Source organism: Lethenteron reissneri, chromosome 24 (genome assembly GCF_015708825.2).
Source record: "Lethenteron reissneri isolate LAM-NWPU_2019-01 chromosome 24, ASM1570882v1, whole genome shotgun sequence".
Taxonomy (NCBI): Eukaryota; Metazoa; Chordata; class Hyperoartia; order Petromyzontiformes; family Petromyzontidae; genus Lethenteron; species Lethenteron reissneri.
In genome coordinates, this window is record NC_083802.1 from 4207553 (window position 1) to 4234476 (window position 26924).

Below are 26924 nucleotides of genomic sequence, written 5' to 3' on the forward strand. Positions count from 1 at the left end.
AAGCCCGCTGGGTCCATTTATTTGCATGCTCACTGTTCATCTATGGGTTAAACTTATTCAGTACAACCGGTTGCCACGTTGGCTAGTCCAGCCCAAAGTTGGCAGTATTTGTTTTCAAAATTGACAGGGGATAAAAAATGCATGGTGCATTAAAATTGAGCGTAGATCATTCTTACCTGCTCTCCAATTGTGCGTACTTGCAGAGTGATGTGTTTCAGCAAAGCAATAACAAGTAGTCCCTGTCAATATGACTTTGGCACCTCATGGGTTATCAAAGGGAACATCAAAATTCGATGGTTCAACATCAAATAATACAGAGCAACAGTTCAACTTGAAATATAGTGGTAAATAGGATAAGTCACCATCCAAAATACTTGCAATGTTACAACAGCCTAAGAAGAGAATGCGATGGCCAAAGCTTTGCTTTGAAACTCGTTTCGGAGACATTGAGGGCCTAAATGTGTCGACGGTGCAAGTATGACGAGCTATCTGCGAGACTTTCCTGCTGAAGACTTCCAGAACTGCCTCCAGAGGTGTGTGATTACTGGCAGCAATGTATTGGTGCAGGAGACTGCGCTCTAAAGGGGATCCGCGGTATAGACCCTATCCAAAACTCTAGAGGACAAAATTAACTAATTCCGCAAACGTTAAACTGAACCTCACATTAACACATTCTTGCGGAGGGAGCTGGTAGGAACGTTGGGTTGCTCGGTCAATGGCCAGGGTCAACGGCGGCGTGGTGTATTCCGCAAATATGCCCGACTGTGAGGGCGGGCACAAGCCGGCGTGAGTAGGTTAAACGTTGAGTTTTATAAGGGCACCACGGGGTGACCAGCCCCTCCCCACCCAGCTCCACCCCTCCCACTCCACACCCAGCCCCTCCCCACCCTCCCCACCCAGCCCCTCCCCACCCTCCCCTCTCCACCCAGCCCCAGCCCTCCCATTTTTGGATTCACGACGGACGGACGGACACAATAATCCCATGTGGGCTGGTGTAACCAGGAGGTTCCTACCAGTATTATTCAGGGAGTGTGGGTTATCTTGGTGTGGTCTCGGACTGTTTTGTTGATGTGTTTGCCGTCTTTCCCAGTCTGGATAAATCGGACTTATCTAATGTCATTATTTATTTATTACTTTCTTACAATTTTCTCAATTTGCACTTCTCTCGTTTTTGTTGTATTGTTTGCTGTTGTAACTTGCTGAGCTGCCCATACTGAACAACTGTGAAAATGAGTTTCATAGCTCATCGGATTTCTCCAGTCTAAATAAAGATTCTGATTCTGAGTAACACAGACTGCTCTGTTGAATATATATTTGACATTATTCAAAAGACTTGCACAAATATTTTCTCTACACGTTTACACGAACACAACTGTATGTATCCTACTCATATTATCTTGTCAAAAAGCATATTACTTTTATAAAACACAAGAAGCAATGTGTCTACCAAAACAACATAACTAAATATATTGCATTTGCTGAACTAAGTCGAACTAAAATGTGTTGTAAAATCAAATGCAGTTTCTCTTCTGATGTTATGATATTTCCTACATTACACTGTGCGTGTGTGAGGGGAGGAAATGATGCTCGTGATTAGCAAATGATATTAGCCTACAAATGTTGCATGCGCAGCGTCTGCAGATGCTTCTAAAGCTTCGACAAGTTACCTCTCTAATTTTAACACGTAGGCTTTCGCGACCAATATTATTCATAATAAACGTTTTTGGGTTAGATCGCGTTATTTATTATCTCTCTCATCTCTTTATCTCATCTCTTTATCTCTTAAATTCTTCGCATCAAATTCTCTCTCATCTCTTTATCTCATCACTGTCTCTCTCGTAACTTTATCCTATCGCTTTATATTATCACTTTCTCGCATAACATTCTGTACCGTCGCTTTATTTCATCACTTCTTCGTCTCTCTCTCTCTCTCGATGCAGCCGTGCAGAGTTCCACATGTGATTCGTGGATAGCGAAAATCGCTGATAGCAAGTTAGTGAATAACGAGGGAATACTTGTGTATACCCCGCTTTTCACACTGCTGCTGTAAATTCCTCCAACATGGTTTATTGCTGGTGAACTGTTCAGTTTTTTTAAACCAGGGGGGTGGGCAAAGCCCCCCACCCATCCACCCCCACGACTGAATTTCAACACCTTTATACATTCTCATAATCAAGTAAAAAATATATATTGGTACAATATTTAATACTAGTAGCAGTTTTTCTTCAAAGTTAACCAGTTGGGCTAGCACCCATAACATTATTAAAGTAAGTGCCCATGTGTGAGCCTGCTTCAGTTCACTACGCCTGTTCAGAGTTTAACAAGTTCACACCACAGGGTTAGGGGGTGCATAATGGTCGTATGACGACACATGATACAGACAGGGGCTCACACAACGAATATCCCTTAATATATGTAGTACAGTATAATGCAATGCATTTGTTTCGGTGGGGCTCCTGTGTATGCATGTTTGTAGGTCACAGATGGCAAGTTTTTTTGTTTGTTTGTGAAGGGTTCTTAAGTGGTCGAGCGACATGGCATCGCAACACAAGCATTATCGTCGTGTTGACATGCGTGCCGTTAGTTTCTCAGTTTTGTTGATGCTGCCAACTCAACGAACGTGGGATCTATGTTACATGGAGAGCATCTTCCCAGCAGCCCGGTGGATGCGTCTGCTGCAACAATGTTTGATACACCATTGGAACCTCATTTGCCAGTAAAAAATATCATAATTGTTTTTTTAGCCTTCCATCTGGCAACAAAACTGACACCTTTTTTACAAGGAGTCATGTTTGCATAGACCACAATACCTGCAGTCATAATGCAAACAAAAAACATAACTCAGATAATGTGGGTTGGACCATGTGAGACTAGGCTCTAAAGAAAGCTGTCTCGGGTGTGGACCAATCAACTTGAAGGACAGTGCACATTATCAGAGTTATGTTTTTTGTTTGCATTATGACTGCAGGTATTGTGGTCTATGCAAACATGACTCCTTGTAAAAAAAGGTGTCAGTTTTGTTGCCAGATGGAAGGGTAAAAAACCAATTATCAATCTTTGATACGTTTGCTCAAGCAGCCACTTTTTGCTGCTGCAGCAGCAACTTGCAGGGTTGCTCAAACTGCAGCACCCAGGGGCCACGTGGTTGTTCGGGGCCGCAAAAAGACACAGAGAGTCATACAACTGCGGAGGTGTTTACGGTTGGGCTCTGTGGCATTCCGGTGTGCTTTCGAGTGGTCCTGCTTGTTGTACAGCATGATGTCCGATGTTTCACTCCGAGTGCTGGAAGCTCTTTCGCCAGTGCAGCAGCTTTTCTGCCAGAGACACCAACAGGGAAGGCAGCTTTCTCACCAGTCTTGCGAGACACGTGGTCCTAATGGATTTATTCCTAATTCGAATGAGATGGAAAGTGACTTCGTTCGTGCTTTCTCCACGAAACAGGCAAATGCAGTCTGGGTAGGAGAAGTGTGAGACTTGGTTCATTATATGCGTCGCATTCGCTTTCCAATTATGAATTATTCTACTTGTATAAATTTCGATTTAAAGCTTTCGTGACTGCAGGGATTCATCTTCTTAGTTCTTTCGGTAAAGTCACGTAGGAGGGAAGTAATAAAATAATAAAAATAAAACATAATAAAATAAAATAATTCTCACGACATTTCGGCTACAACGCAAGCAGCCGTCTTCAGGTGAAGAATGAGACAATGCCAAGCTAGGAGCTTATATATAAGCTGCGTTGGAGGTGGAGGAAAGAGCGCCTTAACAAAAGAATGTGCATATGAAGAGGCATTTAGAGGCCTCTTCATATGCATGAATATGCTAAATGCCTCTTCATATGCACATTCTTTTGTTAAGGCGCTCTTTCCTCCACCTCCAACGCAGCTTATATATAAGCTCCTAGCTTGGCATTGTCTCATTCTTCACCTGAAGACGGCTGCTTGCGTTGTAGCCGAAACGTCGTGAGAATTATTTTATTTTATTATGTTTTATTTTTATTATTTTATTACTTCCCTTCTACGTGACTTTACCGAAAGAACTAAGAAGATATTCTACTTGTATTCGTCACATGAGACTGGAATCACCCCGAGCTCCGAATCACAGTCGGGGCTGCTGCCATCTGGAGTGGAACTTGTGCTGCAGTCGTCGTGGTCTTCGTATCTTCAAGCTGTGGGTCTGGAAGCATGTTGGCTGGCCTGACCCGGTATGCAGTTATCCCCTATCGCTGTGAAGGCCGGAATAAACAATAGAGAGAGTGCCTCCTACTCGTGTCTCTGAATTAGTACACTACACATGCATTATACAGCTGTTGGCATAACCACAGGGTCTGTCCTCGGCCCCTTCCTATTTTCAACATGTGTCTTTCCGATCGCCGATGTCATCTCATCGCATGAAATATAGTTCCATCAACATGCCGATGATGCACAATTGTACACCACAGTGAAGTTAAAGCTAGATATGGAGTGCCTCGGTAACCTCAAACAATTCACGCGGGTGGTGTATGTGAGGGGTGCACGTGTGGCTTGCACGAAGCTAAATACTGGTTAATCCAGAAGAATCGGAGGTTCTGCTGGGTGGCACTCGGGCTTAGGTGAAAACATTTGTTGGAGGATCAGGTGTGGTGGTTGCAGACTCCATGATTCATTATTTTTCTACTCCTCTAAAGAGTCTCGGCACCATATTCGACCAGAATATGTCGTTTGATCGCTATGTGCAACATATAGTATGTTCCTGCACTTTTCATATAAGGGCTCTGTGACACGTTAGACCATGATTGAGTTGGGATATAGCCAACATGGTGGCGTGTAGCGTAGTATTGACAATGCTCAATTATTACAACTCCCTACTCTACGGGACGTCTGGCAAAACCATTACCAATATAAATGGAACTCCAAACTAAACAAGTATAATGTGCATGGCAATATTAATCTATATATATAAAATCGTGAATGTCTGTCTGTGTGTGTGTGTGTGGATTTCGGCCCATACGCACTTTCATTGGACGACGGTTGCCCCTGGCAACGGCTAGCCACGCCTTCGCCGCTTTCATTGGACCTGGCAACGGCTAGCGACGCCTTCGCCAAGGGCTGCAGTTTCATTGGACGGCGGTTGCCCCTGCCAACGGCTAGCCACGCCTTCGCCACTTTCATAAGCTCCGTATTTAATTAAATAATAGCCATTACACAGTATTGTTGGAGCGCTGAGGTGGGGGGGGGAAGGCACGCCACCCGTACCCTGCCTCTTCCAAGCCGACAATTTTAGGCGAGGCCGCAGGCTTTGCACGCTACTAGGCCTCGACACCCACCACGCCACTCTGAGGTAAATTCATCAAAGTTTTTCCTACTCTTCACTACACCCCCACCACAATGTGTGCTATTAATATTACTTTTAAACCCAACGCGCCAACAATCGATTACTTTAATGTTCACTGTACAAATACTCATTAAGCTGGGTGAGCGTACTGCCAGTCTATCATGTACACTGTAGCCTGCTTATTAAGCTTGGTGAGCGTACTGCCACTCTATCATGTACACTCTAGCCTGCTTATGAAGCTGAGTGCGTGTACTGGCAGTCTATAATGTGGACTCTTGCCTGGTTATTATAATCGATTCTTTATATGTTCTTTGTACAAACAGTCATTAAGCTGCTTGAGCGACCCCAGTTCGATTCCAACTCACGCCCACCACCGCTGACGATTATTTGAAACGGACCTGGCCCTCCCCTAGGTCCACTCAGCCTCAAACGCGTAACTGCTGTCGTGTGTGAACATCGTCACTGGGGAGACAAAGGCGGCCGGGCATCGTGGATCCAAGTCCCTGGCGAAGCCGGGTCATGTGTATGTGTGTTTATGTGTATGTCTGTGTGTCTCTATGTATGTGTGTATGTATGTGTATGTATGTGTTTGTGTGTATGTGTGTGTGTATGTATGTGGGTTTTTTTGTATGTCTTTATGTGTATGTCTGCGTGTCTCTATGTATGTGTGTATGTACGTGTGTGCATGTGTTTGTGTGTATGTGTGTGTCTATGTATGTGTGTGTATGTGTTTCTGTGTATGTATGTGTGTGTATGTATGTGTGTTATGTGTCTGTCTGTGTGTCTGCATGTATGTGTGTGTGTATTGTGTATGTGTTTGTGTGCATGTATGTGTGTGTTTGTGTGTATGTGTGTGTGTATGTGTGTGTATGTGTGTGTATGTGTTTGTGTGTATGTGTGTGTATGTATGTGTTTGTATGTGTTTGTGTGTTTACGCTCGCATTACACAAATGTGTTGCAGGTCTAAGGCGTTCCTCGCGCAGCATTGCCGCTTTATTATTGCAGTCGTTTACTGCCGTGCGCACCCTGAAAGTCGTGTGTGTCTGCAGCAAGCGCGTGTATGTGTTCCTATGGACGCGCGCGCGTGTGTTGTGTAGGGGGAACGGTAGTGTAGTGCTTAGCGTGCTGTCTGTGTCTGTGTGTGTGTCTGTGTGTGTGTCTGTGTGTGTGCGTGTGTGGTGTGTGGGGAGCGATAGTGTAGTGCTTAGCGTGCTGTCTGTGTGTCTGTGTGTGTGTGTGTCTGTCTGTGTCTGTCTGTGTGTGTCTGCGTGTGTCTGTGTGTGTGTCTGTGTGTGTGTCTGTGCGTGTGTGGTGTGTGAGGAGCGGTGGGTGTAGTGCTTAACGCTACGCTGCGCTACCAACCCGGCGAACCGAGTTCGATTCCCGCTCACGGCCACCACCGGTGACGATTATTTGAACCTCCCCTAGGTCCACTCAGCCTCAAACGAGTAACTGGTGTTGCGTATTAACATCGGCACTGGGGAGACAAAGGCGGCCGGGCGTGGTGGATCCAAGTCCCGGGCGAAGCCGGGTCATGTGTATGTGTGTATGTGTTTATGTGTATGTCTGTGTGTCTGTATGCATGTGTGTATGTATGTGTGTGCATGTGTTTGTGCGTATGTATGTGTGTGTGTATGTATGTGGGTTTTTTTGTATGTGTTTATGTGTATGTCTGCGTGCCTGTATGTATGTGTGTATGTACGTCTGTGGATGTGTTTGTGTGTATGTATGTGTGTGTCTATGTATGTGTGTGTATGTGTTTCTGTGTTTGTATGTGTGTGTATGTATGTGTGTTATGTGTCTATCTGTGTGTCTGCATGTATGTGTGTGTGTATTGTGTATGTGTTTGTGTGTGTTTGTGTGTTTACGCTCGCATTACACAAATGTGTAATGCGGGTCTAAGGCGTTCCTTACACAGCATTGCCGCTTTATTATTTCAGTCGTTTACTGCCGTATGCACCCTGAAAGTCGTGTGTGTCTGCAGCAAGCGCGTGTATGTGTACCTATGGACGCGCGCGCGTGTGTTGTGTAGGGGGAACGGTAGTGTAGTGCTTAGCGTGCTGCCTGTGTCTGTGTGTGTGTCTGTGTGTGTGTGTGTGTGTCTGTGTGTGTGTCTGTGTGTGTGTCTGTGTGTGTGTGTGCGTGTGTGGTGTGTGGGGAGCGGTAGTGTAGTGGTTAGCGTGCTGTCTGTGTGTCTGTGTGTCTCTGTCTGTGTGTGTCTGCGTGTGTCTGTGTGTGTGTCTGTGTGTGTGTCTGTGTGTGTGTCTGTGTGTGTGTGGTGTGTGAGGAGCGGTGGGTGTAGTGCTTAACGCTACGCTGCGCTACCAACCCGGCGAACCCAGTTCGATTCCCGCTCACGGCCACCACCGGTGACGATTATTTGAACCTCCCCTAGGTCGACTCTGCCTCAAACGAGTAACTGCTGTAGCGTATTAACATCGCCACTGGGGAGACAAAGGCGGCCGGCCGTGGTAGATACAAGTCCCGGGCGAAGCCGGGTAGTACAGCTAGTAAGTATGTATTTTACAAATATAGGATCAGAATTGTAATTTCAGTGAAAATGTAACAAAAACATTGATTGTTTTTCACTTTTTTGTTCATTTCCGGATAAAGGCCTTCCCTTTCCATGTCAGTCATGGGCCTTTGCTCGACCATACTTCGCTATGCTGGTCAGTGCAGGCTGGTGAAGGGGGGCCGAGGACCAGCTCAGAATATATCGCTCGCCACTTCAGTTAACTTGCGGCTGGGAATCAAACTCAGGTTCCAGTGTGCTAACCGTCGCGCCACCGCTCCCTGCAGTCACGGGATAGCAATTTTATAATCCGTATTTGACACATTGCAAAGTGAAACACAAGCACGTTGTGTTAGGCTGAGTGCACTGAGAGACAGATGGAATGCAAAACAGGACAAAGATGCAGTAACTCCATCCAAACTCAACAAAGCCAGCGTTATAAAAATGTCAGGCTTGATTGGTTTAAACCTGGTAGTTTTTTTTAGTTGGTGTGGTAATAAATAGACAAGGTGATAAAAAAATAACAAAGGCTTTGAATATAGTTGGAGAAAGAGAAGCATTAAAACTCAAATCTAAAACTCAAATGACGGTAATGACCTAAACGTTGAATTAAATACACCATTGATAGAGCAACACTCCTGATTACAGCGTGATTCGCGATGATGAAAATGTAATCACATAAAGCCTGAGTTGCCAATGCAATTGGGACGTGATTGACTTGACAGAACCACTACAGCTGCAGTGTCCGAGTGTTCAATAAATCAGAGCAGATAGTTCAGAATCAATGAAAAACCATGGCAGTTTTTGTCTTTCATCCCAGCGCTACTTCTGCTCTAAATATTGAGTTGTTTCCTGAAGGACCCTGTACTAACTATCTACAATGTTGATGTTTTGTATCTTTTTCGGTTGCAGTGCTCACGCACAACGGATCTCCCTTGTTAAATAGCCGGGAAACTGGCTAAACGGGATAATCCATGTAAAAAAAATCAATTGAACTCAAAACTCACAAATGCAAAGGAAGTGATTTATTGCTGGAACCTACGGGTTTGTCCGCTAATGGCATATTAGGAACATTGCCATAAGTAAGATCATGGATAATTGCCTGCCAACTCTAAGAAACAAAAGCATATGCACAACAAGCAACTACTGTTGCTGCTGCTACTTGCTATTTAAAATGCCAATCAATTCACTTGTATTCATCGTTGGGTTATGTAACTGGGAATGCTACTTATTTACGCTACTTATTTGCTACTTTAGCTAATTTATATTATTTTCATTTATAAAAAAAAATACGTATTTGAACACATGTTCTCCCTATGTGTCCTTTGCTATAATTGCCATTAACTACATATGTCTTCTACTTTATGTTGCACATTAAACACTTTCTGTTTTGCTGTAACTCCCCATGATCCCAAATCCCAATAAGTCATGATCTGTTGTGAAATGTCCTCTAACCAGTCATCTGACCAGTTCTCTACATGTCCTCTAATTATTTAGATGTATTATCCATTTTCCTTTGGAGACTTCTGGGAAGGCAATAGTCTGTTGGGGAAAGTCATTATTAATTTATAAATTATGAAAATTCGTGTTGCATTTTGACTATGGTGATTGTACTTTGCCCTTGAATATAGGTCCATGCAGCCGGTGCTACGAAATTTCACGTAAAGGTAGGGTGGCGAGATGTTGACTCCCTCGTCCGGTATACAGGAAGTATTGTGTTCAAACCAGACCCTGACGCCTGTTGTACATTTGGAGTTTGCATCTTCCTCTCCTCGTGGTCACGTGGATTTTTTTCAGGCTCCTACGGTTATTCCCTCCACATTTAGAAACATGCGTTTAGACTATTTAGTTGTTATATATTTCCAGATGATAAGCCACTTCGTTTCGACTATTATTTGTGGCCAGGTTGCTCAGTGGGCCTTACTTGGTAAAATAAAAATAGTTTAGTTCGTAGTTTAGTTTTTAGTTCATGGAATGAAACATAGGAAAGATGCAGTCAGAAAAAAAACAAAGCAGCCATAGGTGGAACTTGTGTGTGCAAGCTGCAGGAGGGCAGCTTAACGAATCGAGCAAGGGAGTGGCATCCAGAGGTCGGCGTCCAGTTGGAAGATCTGAAGCCAGGTGGCATACTCAATGAGCAGCCCTTGGCAGGTTGCAGTGCCATCATTCGTTATGTTATTAATAGGGGCGATGCTGCTAATAATTAAGGTGATGACGGTGGTTGATTGAGAGTGCATCAGCTTGGAATCAATTTCAGAATTTGATTGGACCTGACATGATCGAGTCTCATCTGAACATAACCAAGAATTCAGAGTTTGGTTATCGATGCTATTTATTTGGGTCATCTCCTGACCTTGACAGTCCAGCTACTACCCATCACCAGGAACTTTTCAATTATTGTTGACATTTACAGTATGCTTGATTAATACAATGTAAGGAATGGACCGTAAAATGTAAACATTTTATTTTCTAGTACAGTTTAAAGTATGCAGATATGTTTTGTTGTTTGCTATTTTTCACATTAATGAGTGTAATCTTCTGCTTGATTACACACACCACCACGGTTATCGTGGTAAGATAAAGGTGCAGCCTTGAAATTGCTTGTCCACACCACTGTTGGCCTCCAATAGAGGGAGCGCTAGAGAGCCCATCTTTCAGGTGTATTTGGCCAACTCTTTCCCATGTTGGCCAAACGTCTTGGAAGATGAGGGAATGCCAACGCTTTACCCCACCACACACAACCGCCCGATCGGCTAACTGTGGTGTGACCATTTTCACGACATAAACTTGCCCATACATTTAACCGTCATGCCAGGAATACGATCCAGCGAATCTTGGTTCGCAGGCCCATGTGCGGAGCCATTATACCGTGCAGAATACCCACGATTGTGGCAAAATCCTTTCATTTTTTACAAACCTTCCCAAGCATGACACTTTTATGCACATAACCACATTTACACTTTGGCAATAGGTTTTCACCATCTTGCATTTAGCAATGTTCAGCCAATATTTATTTGACTTGGGCACGGCACATGTTTTTTCAGCTGTCCTTCCCTTCTGCCCGGTAACCCAGCTGTCATTGATAAACAGTTGTCTACCCACACCTATAAAATGCAACTTCATTAAATGTGCCAACAATGTGACTGTTTGCGGCTTCATTTAATCGATAATACACAGCTGCTGTGACAGGGGTCACATGTAAGGATTTAGCACAAAGGATTTTCTTGTCAATGTAATTGCCATATGCAAAAGGTATACGACCCACAAGAGATAATGGGATTCCAAATCCAGTAATGCATGTGTCACTGTTGTCGAAGAAGGTGTATGAACTTTTAGACGATCTGATGGTCTCATTAGTTTATTGAATTAAATTATTTTGTTAAATATTTGTAGCAGAGAAACAATATTTTGGACAATGAAATGAGTACTGTGTAAAAGAGCATATGTTATGCAATTTATACATCAAGGCAGGTAATTGTTACGTCTGTTTATTGCAATGTTTGTTTAAATTAAATATGAAATAATGTATAATTCTTGTATCAATCTCAATAGGGCTCCTTTTACCCACAGTGAAGGAAAATGGGCTTGGCTTGCAGATAAAATAATTTGCAGGCAACAGAAACTGCATTATATAAGCCACTTTCTAATTTTGTAACAGTGACCCACTTTCAACGGTATTATAAGGGGACTTGCCAATAGTGTTGTCATAGATCTTTCAGGAACATACAGTATTAACTTCTAACATACAGTAATACATTTATGACTTTCGCAATGGTCGACACTGATGGCTTCTGGAGAAATACTTTGCGAGAAGTGTAGCATTTGCGTACAGTCCTGTAATGTACCCCTCCTATGTTAGTGATTTGCGGTACTGTAATGTAGTTCTCCTTTGTAGAGTGGTGGGACAATGGTTTGCACACTGTGCAATTAACCTAGCAAACTGAAATTGATTCACAGCCACAGCTAACGGCAGGGGCAAGGGTTATCTTCACTGGTTCTGGACATCTTCGCCAACCAGTGCTGGCCTTCATGCCACATCCACTCATGGACGAAGGCCTCCCCATGCTGGATCAGTTACGAGGGCTCACTGTCATGTATGTCATGTTGGTTTTGGGGGTTTGTTTGACCAAACGGTACCGACGAGCATGGTGAATTGGTCGTTTTACCATGCCGTTTGGTCAAAGAAACCCCCCACAACCAACATGGCATGGAGAGGCCCTCATACAAGCAGCAGATTGATAAATGGCAGCAAATTATGAATTGGAGTGCCACGGTGGCGAGATGTTAACTACCTCGCCTGGTATACAGGAGTTTGCATGTTCTCTTCCCGTGGTCACGTGGATTTTTCTCCCGGGTCCTCCGGTTTTCCCTCAACATTTAGAAACAACAGTTTAGAGCAGTGTTTTTCATTGCCTTTAGAGTGGCCCCTGGCGTGCAGCCCCCGACAATACACAAATGTGAAAACATTCCATCATGCTGTCAAACCCAATGGTTTCAAATGTGTGACGGCCCTCACACTGATGTCTTATCGGCGAAAGTGCCCTCCCCTATGCAAATAAGTAAAGAACACTTGGATAGAGTAATTGCCTACTATAAATGCCCACATGATAAGCACCTTCTTTGAGTTATCATGTGGCCAGATCGCTTCTGAAAAATATAGATATAGCTCAGTGGGCCTTATCTAGTAACTTATAAAGGAAATGTTCATAGGTTTTAGTTTTCATAGTATTAGTAGTCAGAATTCAGCACAATTGAAACATTGCGAAGTAAAGCACTGCCAGGTTGTCTTAACAGCAGAATTGTAGCTGTTATGTACCGCCGCCCACGGCACAGACTGACCCACCAGAGGCCGATGTCATTTAGCAGATCCAAACGCTTCAGGGACATGTGCTGTGACCTCAATGATGTGTGCTGTGGAGGTGTTGCCTGTCTGTGTGGGGTGTTTGTGCTGCTTTGGGGAATCGTTGATGTTTGTCTGACTGGCAGTCGGGGAGCCGTGCTGCCTTTTGTCGTGATTGGCTCTGTTTGTGTGGGTGTGTGGGATTGAGATGGAAGAAAAAGGGGGGGGGGGGCAGGGATAGTTTTAAAGTGTCTTGCTGCTGCTATTGACTTATTAGTTCGCTGTGTGCCCAGAGGAGAAAGAGGCAGACACGTATTCATGCCCTCTCTGTTGTAACAACAGATCCGAGGTGTATTCACTGCCCGGAAAACATTTCTGCCACTTTGGAAAGTGGTGACGTTTGTGCAGTAAGTTCAGCAGTGAGTTTGTTTGTGTGTGCTTTCCTTTGCAGTTGATTGAGACAAGCGGTAAGCTTATTTTTGAGGTTTATGAATGTGTTACCATTGAGAGGCAATTGTGTTCTATGGCTCCCTGATGCTAATTTGAAATTGAATATTGTAACATGGACAATTGAAATAATGTGGTTTGGTCTGCAAATGTTGTCAGTGCAAGACTGATTTTAGGAACCAAAGGCTGATTTCAGCATTGCCATGTGTTCTTCTTTTCGTGAAAATGTGTTAAGTGGATCATATCCACACCGTTACAGGCACTTATGTAATGCCATTTTCAGTTTAATGTGCTTCTTAAAATACAGCACAATACAAATAATGTGTACTGTAACACAAAGCGGACGTGTAGTCACTATTTACCATTGTCATATTTGCAGCAATGTAAAACATGTTTTAGCAAAACAATAGCGGAGTTATATTACAATATTAACAACATTGAGAAGTAGTCTCTTACTAGTCACGTATCCCATTGTTACATATTTTCAGTCGATTTATCTACGCGCAATAACAGTACAACTTTTTGTGGTATTATACAGCAGTCTGTGTTTCATGTTGTATTGTAAACTGGAAGGTGGCCAGATGCAAATTTCATGAGTGAGCATTCTTTTTAGAGGTAAACTACGTGTGTATTCTGAGCTGTCGAGTGTTGTAAATGTAACTTGTGTGTCGAACTTTTTATACAATCGTGGACATAAGTTCGAAATGGGGCCGTGGCGTAATGGTTTACATAGTGGGCTCGCAAATCAGATGTCACAAGCTCGATCTCATGAAGTGATTGTTGGAAATCGCCCAGAAGTATAATCAATAGGTTCATCACCACAGGTTGTGTATGGTGGGGTAAGGTGTGGTTCGACCCCATCTGTTTAAATATATCTGGCCAGCGCAGCGTGGAAGAGTGGGATAAAATACCATGTATAGGAGGGACTCTTTGGAGCTCTAGTGGAGGTTCTTCTGCCAACAGTGGCATGCGCAAGACATTGCCTACACGTTACATTTGTCTTTATACAGATGCATGGAGGTATTATATTCACAGCCGTTATATCAAACATCTTTAACATGTGGGCTCTCAAACCATCTACAGCGGATTTTATTTTTGTATCTGTGGGTCGATTCTTATCCTCAAATCAATGGATAACAGACAATTATGAATATATTTGTAGACAAAGTAGTCCATGTGTGGAACTAACACATTTCATCTCATTCAGATCAGGCCACCAATACAGTGAGTGGTAAAAAGAAGACCTCAGTTACCTACCGGTTGCATGGATGTGACAAAATGAGGATGATTCTGCGAAATGTTATTTTTTTCGACGTGCATCCTTTATTTGGTTTCGGACATGGCTCATCCTATACTGCATCACATCGGTGATCCCTACGTGTGGAGAATATGATTGCAAAAAAACACTCAGTACCATTCTTTCATCATGGGTTAAAGGAGCTTGTTTTTAAATGTATCTAGGTTTGGTAGTCTAGGGTGGATAATGGAATTGGGTATGATACTTTATATTGCTTTGAAGGAACATGAAACACTTTGTTTGTATTTTTAAAGAATCCGGCTAAGTGGATCAGAAGGTTGCACATTCAAATCCTGGTTGGGGGTCAACTCAGTCCATCATCCTTCTGGTGTCGATAAAACTAGTACTACACTGCTACTCTGTGGGGAAGTAAACTATGAATAGTGCCAAATAGTTACTACTTCTGTACACCGGTGTGTTGGACAGTAAATCCACAACATTTACAACTCGAGTTGAGACATTTCCCTGGTGACTGTGTCAAGGTGGTGGTGGGTTTAATGACACATTTATATTTATGCGATCTAACCCAACAAAACCCCCCCTTAATTATGGATAATATTGGTTGCAAAAGCTTAGTAGTTAAACAAACTATGAATAGCCTCGCCACTGCCATGGAATCTACCACTGGCGGAGCTGTAAACACTCGATCGTGACTACTTATATGGGCAGGAATCACTTTGACTCTTTAAAGTTTACGGCGGATTACAGAATTTTCTGAAATGCTTTGAATTGCTTGAAGGTTCGTAAAAGTTTTCTTTGGATTTTCTTATCCTTAAAAAAAATACGGTGTGATGCAATGTACTAAACTTGTTAATGTGCAAGATTGCTCACCAAAATGTGCCCACAAGTGCACATCTATTGATGCTGTACTCTTTGTCAACGTAACTGTCACGAAGTCACTTAAATTGCCCCAATGTAGAATTTAACTTTGGTACTCATGGATGTCCATATATTTTTTGGAAAAATTACGTTTTTTTCGGGAAAATACATCTAGGGAGGTAAATTATTTGTGTTTTGAGCACCGTACCTGTACAATTTGTGTTGCTTAAAGTCAAATCATGGCATATTTGAGACTGGATTATACAACTAATGAATAGACAGGTCTTTATTGTACCCATGTAACGTCACATGTCATCTATGATCTTCCATTAAGAGAAATTCAATAAAGAATATAATTTTACATTTGTAAATCAACGTCCTAAGGAATGTACACACACTGAATGGGCATCGAATATTGTTTTAATTTTCACAAAGTGACTTTTCTGACGACGTATCTATTGTGCTGTCAGGTTGCGGGTTTGACATTGTGCTGAGATTTACCAGGAGGCACTGGCAACGGCAAGTGTTTGCAGTTGACGCGGTGAGTGATACTTCATCAGGGTCAGCGGTGTCATCAGAGTCACCAGTCGTGATAAGTCGTCACCGTCTCATTAGGCTGTTGCAACGTCACAGCAGGAAGCAAATCACTCGTTTTTTTTTTGCAAACACAGGCGATGAAGCCAAACATTTTGTTCCCAGTCAACGTGTACAAATGTATGATGTCACTACCATTTCAAAGGGCAGTAATTAGCAGGAGGGGCGTACTATCGTTATTGGAATTTACCCAATTAACGACGTGACATGCCGACTGGGGTTTGTATAATTGGATGGCAATGAACGTCACTGCATGTGATGAAAATTAATATTTGATAACGCTGAATTTGCTAGGTCATATTAAATGCAGTCCTCTTTGCAATTAAGTAAGTGGAAATGACAACCATTAAATTGTAATAATAATTATACAGGCTGTTAAATACAACAAATTATAAACACTTTACGTCGATAAAACATCAAACAAAATGTAAAAATACCAAATTCACTTCTGATAAGTAAATCGTGAACAGTGCGCTCTACCTTGCTGAGTCAGCAGTGATGCAGTTTTTTTTCCTAGATATGTATATTTATTTACCGTACATGCATCTGTACAATTGACAAGCAAAGTGCATCAATCTCTTTTATGAACTTGATTCATATGCTTAAGAATCATGTATAAAAATCAAGATGACTTCTCACAACTCATCAAGTCACAATCGAAGGCTGTCATTCAACTATATCGTCTCATTGTATATATTTTTTTGTTTATCCTATTCTGTCCCGTTTGTAAAGGCTTGTTCCCTCCATTAGTCTAAGTGTAACATCATATAATTTACATTTAGTTTTCAAACACATAGAAAATATAGATTATTTGAAATGTGATCAATTGAATGTATCGTGAGCCTTAGCAATTGATAGTCGTCGATGGAATGGTGCATCGTTTAGCCCTGCTTTAATCCGGTGGCATGGTTTGTGTAACAGTGCTTTGGAAACAGGTCTCGGTGGATTACACAGTGATTTTTGAAGCTCCCAAACTTATTGGGATGTGACGTGGCCAGAAGACAGCACAGCAAGTGGGATGTTTTATTATTCTAACTTTCTTGTGGATGCCTGAGTGCTGTTTCCCATGTGTAGGTTTTCTCCAGCTATTCCATTTTACTACCACGTGTAACAAACATGACATGAACATTGTTCATGCATTACTTTATTCATGCACTACATTTTAACAAAATAATTTACATACAATCCTAATCACTCCGGATCAGACAACATTACTGACTTGGCTAATCCATGGAAATGTAGATTGGATCGGATGAAAATCAACCATATTTTATATACACGAACCTACATTATCGTATGAAAATGACCCAGATTACTCCCCTCACAGATATGGGGTAAGAAAAGTGGTTTTAGGCACTACACTCAAAGTACTTAAATTTAATTTAGATTTTATGAAGAGCCTGCGTTAAATGCTATGCTTATGCATGTAAACGTGTTAACTCATTGATCAGAAAATCATTCCCAATCCATTTTTCCTCATGATCCAGCCCAGGGCAGGTTCCAGATTCAACTCTGATGAATCCATCCATTTCTACTTCCTCTGCATGCATCATCTTTGCACTGTATTTGCACTGTATGTGCACTGTATTTACACTGTATTTGCACTGTATTTACAAGGGCACAATAGACAGAGGAAGGAAGCCCTGTTGTTTGGGTTTGATGAACAACATGTAACCTATTTATTAAAACAATACATTAAAGGTGCAGCCATGCAACTACTTGCTCAAGAAACTACTGGGGGAAGAGCCTCCACTAGAGGGTATATTTTCGGCCTACTCTTCTAGGCTGTTCAGATGTCCTGAGAGGGGTGGCAATACCCACACTTCAACCCATAACGTACGACCTGTCGCTCAACTGCGGTGCATCGTTTGAGTAATTAGTTGTTCATTTTGTAAAAAAAAATAACTTGCTTGAAAACACAAAATTGGCATTATTTCCTAACTCCATCTCTTTCAATATACTTAACGTATGTATTTTGAATTTATTTTGCACCGTACGTAGCCAACTGTGCTAATTGGAGGTGCGGGGGGAAGGACAACAAACGAAACATAAAAAGCAGCTCTAAGGAAATTCGTTTTCAATCTAGATTTCAAAGTGCATATCTCCAGTGGCTTCCTAATATCGGAAGGAAAATGAGGAGCACCAAAGCTTGCTTTGATTTTTGACGTCAATGTCCATTGGACAATCGAGGCCATTAGCACCTTCCAATGTGATCCCCCCGAGTTTTTTTTAGCGATATCCAAGCACACGTAACAATGTACACTTGCGAGCCCTTGCAGGCTCTGGTGAACTTGTGAACGTTAGGGTCAACTAATCAATCATCAGATAAACAAAACGTGTCTTGATGCCGCTTGGAATTTCCATTGTGATTTCTAAGGCACACTTTGTCCGAAATAAAAGAGTTGCGATTTTTTTCAAGTCCATGAGAAAATGTGCTCATTCCTGACGATGTGTTTATTTCTGTTGCCCATTCCCAAATGCTCAGCGCACAGGGTCAGAGCTGATGTGAAAAGAAAAAATGTCACGGCCATCATTCATTGGAGAGAAAGGATTCACTCACTGCTGGATTTTTAAAGAGGGAAGAGAAAAGAAGCAATGGTGTGAAAGGCATGCTTCCTAACCCTAGGCATCACAAAGATCCCAGTGTATTGGAAGCAACTAGTGTATGACATTTAAACTCAGCACCGTCCACACAGATAATACGTTGTGAGGTGCTGAGCAAGCATGGACAGAAGCGATAAAGCCATGTCTGTAGATGTGTCACTCAGCGCCTTCCATCACATGCCTCCGGCAATCCGAATTGAAGATCCTGGACGCAGATTCCATGTCATTCTGCATCGAAGAAAATAATCAGCATGCTTGTGAGAGCAAACAATCTGGTGATTTTGTTATAGAAGAAACAGCGGAGGAAACTCATTTCGAGATAAATAATGTCCTGGTTCATGATGTTTCTGAGAGGAGAGAGATGGATTGTAAAGAAATAAATACGGTGGAGAGCGACATATGTATTGACAGTAATGAGTTTGAAGTTTCCAAAAAGACAACCTCCATTGCCTCGTGCAGTCAACTACAAGAGGATGTTATGGGTCTTGAATCAGTCTGTCAGGATTTACAAAAACAATGTGTTGCTCATTCACAAGATGATTCAAGCGAATTGGTTGTTAACAACGCTAAGGCGTCACTGGGCTCCGTACTAGGCCTTGGCGACTGGTGTAGATTCAGACACCTATAGCGTAGATGGTCACAGGCAAGAGACGAGTTTGCTCCTCTTAGCTTGTGTGATGACAGCCCAGGACTGCCCTGCATTCAGAGACATTCCGGAAACACACAGTGCCACTGTTCCAATTGAGGTTGAGCCAGTGGTGGAGATTTCTGAGACGGTTGCTGAAACTGCATACCAAGTCCAGATGAAAACCTCTGTCAATTTTGGCTGCAAAGCCTACGACCACAACTTCAGTCCAGATGTGATCAATGCTGAGCGTGAGCATGCTGGCTCCAGTAAACGTGCTCAGACGAAATTGGACACGCGTTGCGGCATCCGTGCCAAGGCTGCCGCCATCCAAGATGCGACAGACAGGGAGCTAGTGGTGTCAAATGCAAAACTAAAGCCGCGCTCGCCCATTTATCGGCGAGCACAAGCGAGACGTAATTCTGCACTGAAGGCCTCTCCAACGGATGGATCTTGGAAGCGTTTTGGTCCACGTATAAGGCAAACGAGTGACACGCAGTCAGAGTGTGCATCCGCGTTAACAAGAAAGAACGGGCCGCGTAAGGTGACTGTGCACAGAGATGTCGCTAAGAGAGCAAAGGCACTGGATGATCTGGAAACGTCATTGACATCTACAGACAGTAAAGTTATCCAAAATACAAAGTACCCATCATCGGTCACTTCACCTACTGGTTCAACCAAGTGTGTAACAAGAGTGCGCAAACTGCCAAGGCGAAATAGACACTCAAATAGCACGGTGTTGCAGAATGATGTGAGTGATTATTCTGCGTTTCCAGTGGCTATAAACAGAGACGTGAACACTTCTATTGACATGAACAGAGTGTCGCCTGAAAAGAGAAAATGCTGCACGCAAACAGAAGAAAATACAACTTCAGTTGAGAATCCCGTTGTCACTGGCTCACTGAAAGAAGCTGTTATTTCATCGATGAACAGGAAACCAAAATCAAATCGCCTCTTTTTACGAACCAATCCATCTGTGAACGCGCGCAAAAGCTCTTCATTTACTGGAAGGGGAAAAGGCAACTCACACAAAAGAAACCAAACACTTGCAAAAAACACAATGCCCTCCCCTGCGTGTGCCATCCGCAATGCTAATGCCACTCCTCACCACTCCAGCTCATGTCACACAGGTTACAGAGTCTCCCGGCCAGTGTCAAAATGTGAAAGAAAGGGACGTTTTGAGGAATGCAGTTTGGATGCTGAGACGGCTGCACCTCTTCAGAATACAGGCTTCGTAGATTTGGGAAAAGAGAAAGAACTATATTTGAGGGAGCTTTTGGATAGAAAATTAATTGGAAACAGCAACAAAATGAAATCCATGAAAAGAAAACATACGTTGGGCCAGATTTTTTGCAATGCCACTGACGTTTATCCTGGAGAAATGCAAACACAGTTACTTGGTTCAACATCATCAACAATTATTGACTCAAAAATGTATTTTCAGTTAAATGTAAGCAAAAAAGGCACACTTTACACTGGCAGGAAGAGAGGACGTAAACCAAGCGATTGTTCGTCTGCACGTGCTGACAATTCCCACAAAACTAAAGCCAAAAAAGACTTAGGAAGGGCACTTTCCGACGGCCGCGTGTGTTTGTCGGCGGAATACATGGGTGGCAGACAGATTCGAAGTGGTTCGGTGACATCAAAGGATGTGTCATCAGCTACCAGTGGTGCGTGGGACTTGGCCAGACCTGCGATGGAAAAACGAGGTGAAAGGTTTCCAAGACACATTGAGACGTCACCCCACAAGCGGTGCGTGCCGAGCTCTGGTGTTGCTATGGTGAGCGAGGCGGCCGTCATCTCGTCGTGCGGTGGAAGCGTGGCCTCAAGCGACAGCGGGATAAGCACCGACAACAACAATGGTTTATCGGGCCGCATCAAACGCAGGAGAGGTGTGAAAAAGACGAGCCCGGAGCAGCAAACGCACTCTGCTCCTGTCGTCTGCCCCGACGTGAAGCAGGTTCTCGCACACAAACTGGAACATCCTCGCACGATTCTCACGACGGGCTCGCAGCCAAAGATGAAGAGGCAAAAGAGGAATGAAGAGCACCTTCGTCACGTTTCCCAAAGAATCCCAGATTTCCGTACTGACCTCAGAGGCCTGTTGGTGAAGTTCACCAAGTTTGAGATATCTCACAAAGTGCGCTCGTGTATTTCTGCAGATGTTCTGCCAAGCATGTTTAAGCTAAATTTCATGACCATTTGTCTTTCACCTGCGCCTGTGGATTGTGCAGCAAGGTCAGTGGACCAGGAAAACAGCGTTGGGTTTCAGCAGCTCAGGAATTCTCAGAGCAGTGTTTCAAGTTCATCAACCGTCACTTCCTATGACGCTGGTTATTACAGCAATGTTGATGATTTTCATCTGCAGTCATCGCGGTACATGCCCAGCACACGAGGCCCTGGATGTGACGGACAGCTATTTACACCCAAATATTCACCAATATTTTTTTCAAATCCCTTCCCTGACCTTATTGGGAAGGACCTTCATCATCAGGCAACCACTGTGAAATCTACATTGCAAAATGTACAAATCCAGCAGTGCCATCAAGCAACTGTGAGCAGCCATTGTCGGAGTTATAAGAGTTGCAGCAGTGTCAGCACAAACAGCAAGCTGTCCAAACCGCCTTCAACACACAAGCATAAGCAAGGGCAAAACCTGGCAGAGTTCAGCAAAGCCAGAGATGCACAATGTCTCATGGGCCAATGCTTACCAGTGGGCAGGCCTCCTCAAGGTGCATTCCCTCGTGAGCAACACTTAAACCACAGTGTTTCGTGGCAGCATAAAGGGAACAGTGTTGGGGAAAAGTTTCACAAAAGCCCCAAGACTTTGCCCAGAATCGTCTCTAATGCACAGCACATGCATGCTCAATCTTCCAAAACATCTGAGTGCTCTGGAGATAAACCCCATATTAGAGCCACAAACACTTTGAGGTGGACTAAGAATGGCCCTTCCAATGACTCGGTTCTTGAAGCCATCGATGCTTGCATTTACAAATATTCTTTGAGTGCAAATGCAGCCAAAACTCTACGAAAAGATGAATCTGATTGCTGCGGAAAAACACCCAAGAAGACTAATTTTGTGGACAATGTTTCCAAGCAGTGGAGTTCCAGACATTGCTCAAATTCCACGGCTCAATTTAAAGATGGAAGAAAGCACAACAAAGGGTGGGAAAGGAAGCAAAGATGCAATGAATTTCCGTCAGGTATGTACCGTATATTCCATATTTAGAAGTGTATGTGTGTGCCCAGCATTTGATGTAATTTATAAGCCTGTCTGTAAAATAACTAACTCAAAGTATACTGTAAGGATGTTTTCATTATTGACAGAATTTAAGATTATCTTATTTAGCATTCATGTTTTGGCACTGCAGTAAATCTGAAACTATCCAAGAAAATAAATAGTTACTTTTTAATGTGGTGGTCAGCAGAGGGGTTGTGCAGGAACATCAATATGTGTACGATACGTCTATGCTCATGAATATTATTATCCCACCTTCACTAACTTTCACTGACCAGTGTGATACAATAGTGGCCAAATGAACCCCCTGTGACTCACTCCATGGGGAGCCCTTTATTCAGTAGAGGATGGACAAAGGGCTGTACATGTGTAATCACTTTGCTGATATTGTAGCCGAAAGCGAGAAGACTTCACTGTGGCACTGGAGTTATAATTATGAAGAAAATAAAAGTATTTGCACAAATAGACATTCCGAGCCGAATACCCTACACCGTTACACTGTTAAGTAATTCAGAAGAAACACCAACGATGTGAACACCTGAACTCGGACCGTCACTTAAATCAAATCTCACTTTGACCCATGGGAGGTTGTATTAAAGGTATAGTCCCTTACTCTATACTCTCTACTGCACATCTGCAGTGCCGTGTAGCCTCACTCATAGCCATAGTATCCCTAGGAATGGAACGTGCCAAGAGGATGTTCACAGAGGAGATGGAGCAATGAAATCAGCCCATGTGCAAGTGTTTTTTGTAGACGGTTATATTGCAGGATCGTGAGAAATGCAATTGCTTGGAGAAGCCTTCATCCAGCAGTGGGTTGATCATGGCTGATGATGGTGACGATTATTTGTTTATATTGTCTCCCGAGGAACTTCAGAGATGTTCACATGCCACAGCTTTGTCGGCAGCAAAACGTTGCCAACTTTAACAAATCTAATTTTATTCCATGGAGTGAGTTGTAGCTTCTTGGATATCACTGATCTAATGCTGCAGCGGGGACGTGACACTATTTCCTAAGCCAATAAATACAAAAGCATCAGAAATTGTATATAAATTCATGTTCTCTTCACAGACGCATCTAGAGACGATGAGCCAATCAATTGGCGGTGTAAAGGGAAGCCCTCACAGAAAATGGCAAGCAATGATGGCCATCGATCCAACACAAGAAGAAGAAGAAGCCTCAGGAGTATTAACACAATCCTGGGGGGGGAAAGGAACCAGCACTTGGCATGTAACGACGTGGACGTCTCTGAGAAAAACGGATCACGAGGCAGGCGACACAAAGAGGCTCCTGCTGAACATCCCGATTGCCATCGCACTGTGGAAAAGGCCAACCGTCCCACCCCAGTAGCCTTGACCGTGGCGCCTGATCCTGATACAGTTTCCGATGCAATTGAATCGGTCTTGAAACGCTTGTGCCAGCACAGGAACGACACCAAGAGGAAGAAGAAGAGCCAGTGGGGCAAAACTGCAAATTTAATAAATATGGCTATTCCAGGAGCTGAATATGTTTAGTGAACTGTAATTGCAGTCATAGACGCGTTGCTCACCTTGTTAATCTGACTGCAACCTGGATTAAAACTCACGTGAAGCACTCTAATTATTGAAACCCAGCCGACAAATGCACATCTCTGTCAGTACAGCCGAACTGGGCCAGGTCGAATGTTAAGTTGGCATAGCAGCATCTCTCTACGGTGGCAAACACTTGATTTAAACCTCCAGTACGGGTGCAAATGGAAAGAAGAAAGATTTATTTTCTGGGCATACAGCATAGCTGTCAATCTATCCATTTTCACATATTCCTGTCGAGTAAAATGTATATTTGTATACAAACTCAGTGTGCATTGTTGTGGAACAATATGGGTAAACGTGTATACAAGCAAAACTCCAAAAAGTATATCCACGTAATAATAAATGTTTGTTTTAGTCTATTAGCCTATTGGCTTTCCAGACCAATATAATGCATCTGTTTACAAAGCTTGACTTGACTGATGAGACCGAGACGGTTAACATCAGTCCAGAGTGTGTTTTCAGAAAAAGCTGCTGGATAATATTGGTCTGGAAAGCTAAGACGCTGACGGACTGAATATTAACTGAATATGTATACCCTGCTGAATTATCAACGATGGAATAAAATTGCAAAAAAAAAAACATGATTTTTGTTCCCAACAAATATATTTGATGTCCTCAGAGAGATACGGTAACTCACTTTAAAGATGCATTCCTCACCATCCATGGTAATGTCAGGCATTACTTTGGATAGACCTGTCCCTGCCATGGAAGTGTCCATCGTTTTGCCACTCTCGGTGGGCTGCCGATAGAAAATAAACACGCACCATTGCTCTGGTGCACAAGGAGCCATTCAGACTTGTTTTTTTTTGTATTTTGACACTTGGATTATAGTACGTTGAAATCACGAGCATTTTTCGGTAAGATGTGTACTGTTGTATAGCACTTATTGTATGTTTCTATATTTTTAATCCAGTTTGGATGATGAATGCTGTTTTCCATTCCCTGTCTTTAAAATTAAACACGAAAATTATGATGCTCCATTGGCATAGGCCCTCGAGCACAAATAACATCAACTAATTGCATTCGTCAATGACACGGTTGTAAAGAGGAACACACATATTAAGTGGAATTTTGGGCATGCAATTACACGTGTGCTCTGCAGATGTTTTGTTTTGCAAATATGCAGAATTGCACTATCAATTGTATATTTATAAATATTGTCTTTTTCGTCATCAGCAGCAACCATGATTCACTGCTGGACGGCCGCCCCATGCAAACACCATCCTTTGTGTTTCTTCAAGATCACAATTCATCTCACTCCTGCACATAAGCTGATCTTATCGCTTCTTCTCCGGGGTAGTAATTCACTACTCTTTGGCTGCCATTACATCACCATCATCTATCGGCCATAATCCCATCTCGCATTGTGTCCTACCAAGACCACTTACTTTCCAGTATCTGTCGATATGATTGATCTGATTTGTGTTTGTTCCCTGATTAACTTTATGTCAATGTAATAATGCTCAACTTGTTTTTCTCCACGCTTTGCGTACTTTAGAGCCTCTATTCCATATTCTTTGCAATGGCTTTATGATCCAAATATTCACAGCAGGCAGGTAATACATACACTGGTTGGATACTTTGTTCGTGAAGCACATTGGCCTGTATTTTTTCGTTGTCAAATTCAGTAATCCAAAAGCATGCATTCGCCTTTTTAACTCATCATTTGATCCCGACCCACCTTTAGTAGTTGGGCTAGGTATGCATATTCAACCATCCAACAATTATTTTATTTAATAAAAATTTTTGTACGCGACTTTTATTTTCCTCAATGCGAAATAAACTAGATTTTTTTGCCTCCTTTGTAAAGTCAGGGGAGATGGTGATCACTTCCAGTAGTTCATCTCATTTGGCAGTGATAATAACGCCTTCCTCAGCCAATTTGGAGAGATTAAAATTCTCTTTCAATAATGATCATACCATTTTTACGTCTCAAATCCGATTTTAGGACATCTTCGTATGTTGTATGTATGTTGTATGTATGTTGTATGTATGTTGTACTTCGACCGGACGTAGCCAACCGTGCGAATCAGAAGGCGCACCTCCCTGCCTAACTCCTGATTTGCATATTGTGCGTTCATGTAATCTCAATGTAGTTGTTCGTTCATAATAAACGTGTTTTTCTATATTTGTGTTATTAATGCCTTGGTTTGTGACGAGGGCTGAAATAAATGCATCAACTTCCATTGAATGAATTGGTCCACACCCTCTGTGGTGTGGACCAATTCGCTTCAAAGACAATGCATATACTATCAGACCAAGTTCTTTAGCATGTTCACCACAAGTATGTGCGGTTAATGCAGACATGATTCCTTGCAAAAGGTTTCAATTTGTTGTTTTAACATAGCCTTTGGTTCTTTCGATAAAGTCACGTAGATATAACATAAATCACGACGTTTCGGGCGCAACACAAGCGTCCATCATCAGGTATGGATTCCTACAGTCACGAAAGCTTCAAATCAAGATCTTAACACATGTTTTATTGCCAGAAAGGGCAAAATTTTATTTTGATGCTGGCAAGGGAGGTCCCATGATGTAGCTGCTCTACCCGAGCTCTCAATATCTGGTACAAAAGATGTATCACCGAAGCTATCAACAGAAGGTGTGTACAGGATTAACTGCACGTGTGGAAAATGCTATGTTGGGCAAACCAGACGAATGATCAGCACGATACTAAAAGAACATCAGAGAAATATTAAATTCTCCCAAATACAACTATCAGCAGTAGCAGAACATGCGTGCCAACAAGGACACTCAATTGATTTTGATAATGTTGAAGTTATGTGCAAAACTAGCTACTACTGGCCAAGACTAATTAGAGGATCTATCAAAATTGAAATAATTTTTTGTTAACCGTTCGGATAGCTACCTCCTTAGTGCTGCGTGGAAGCGAATCATCAAATAATACATTATTTAAATGTATGACAAAAAGGGCAGCATACTTCAATAGGAATTACCGTTGGTGTGGAAGGACAAGTTCAAAGGGCTCGAATAATGCACATGCATAATGTACGTTGACTCAGTAATCCCCCCCCACTTTGCGCAAAAGCGCAGAAGCGTGGTCAA

At 42.7% G+C, this 26924-nt stretch overlaps 1 protein-coding gene and 1 long non-coding RNA gene across 4 annotated transcripts; both read left to right on the plus strand.

Annotated features, from left to right (window-relative positions):
* Window positions 1–12952: 12952 nt before the first annotated feature.
* LOC133346433 (uncharacterized) lies at window positions 12953–18636 on the plus strand. 3 transcript variants are annotated; one of them, XR_009755556.1, is made up of 4 exons: window positions 12953–13069; window positions 15696–15766; window positions 16741–16889; window positions 18305–18636. It is a non-coding gene; the product is annotated as an uncharacterized LOC133346433 (long non-coding RNA). The 3 variants fall into 3 exon arrangements; XR_009755557.1 differs by having other exon boundaries at window positions 16741–16832; XR_009755555.1 differs by lacking the exon at window positions 18305–18636 and having other exon boundaries at window positions 16741–18048.
* A 7-nt stretch (window positions 18637–18643) lies between these two features.
* LOC133346432 (histone-lysine N-methyltransferase ASH1L-like) lies at window positions 18644–25860 on the plus strand. Its single transcript, XM_061557998.1, has 2 exons — window positions 18644–22251; window positions 23359–25860. The coding sequence occupies exons 1-2, from the start codon at window positions 19101–19103 to the stop codon at window positions 23799–23801; spliced, it is 3594 nt and encodes a 1197-aa protein (XP_061413982.1). The 5' UTR covers window positions 18644–19100; the 3' UTR covers window positions 23802–25860.
* The last annotated feature ends 1064 nt before the right edge of the window (window positions 25861–26924 follow it).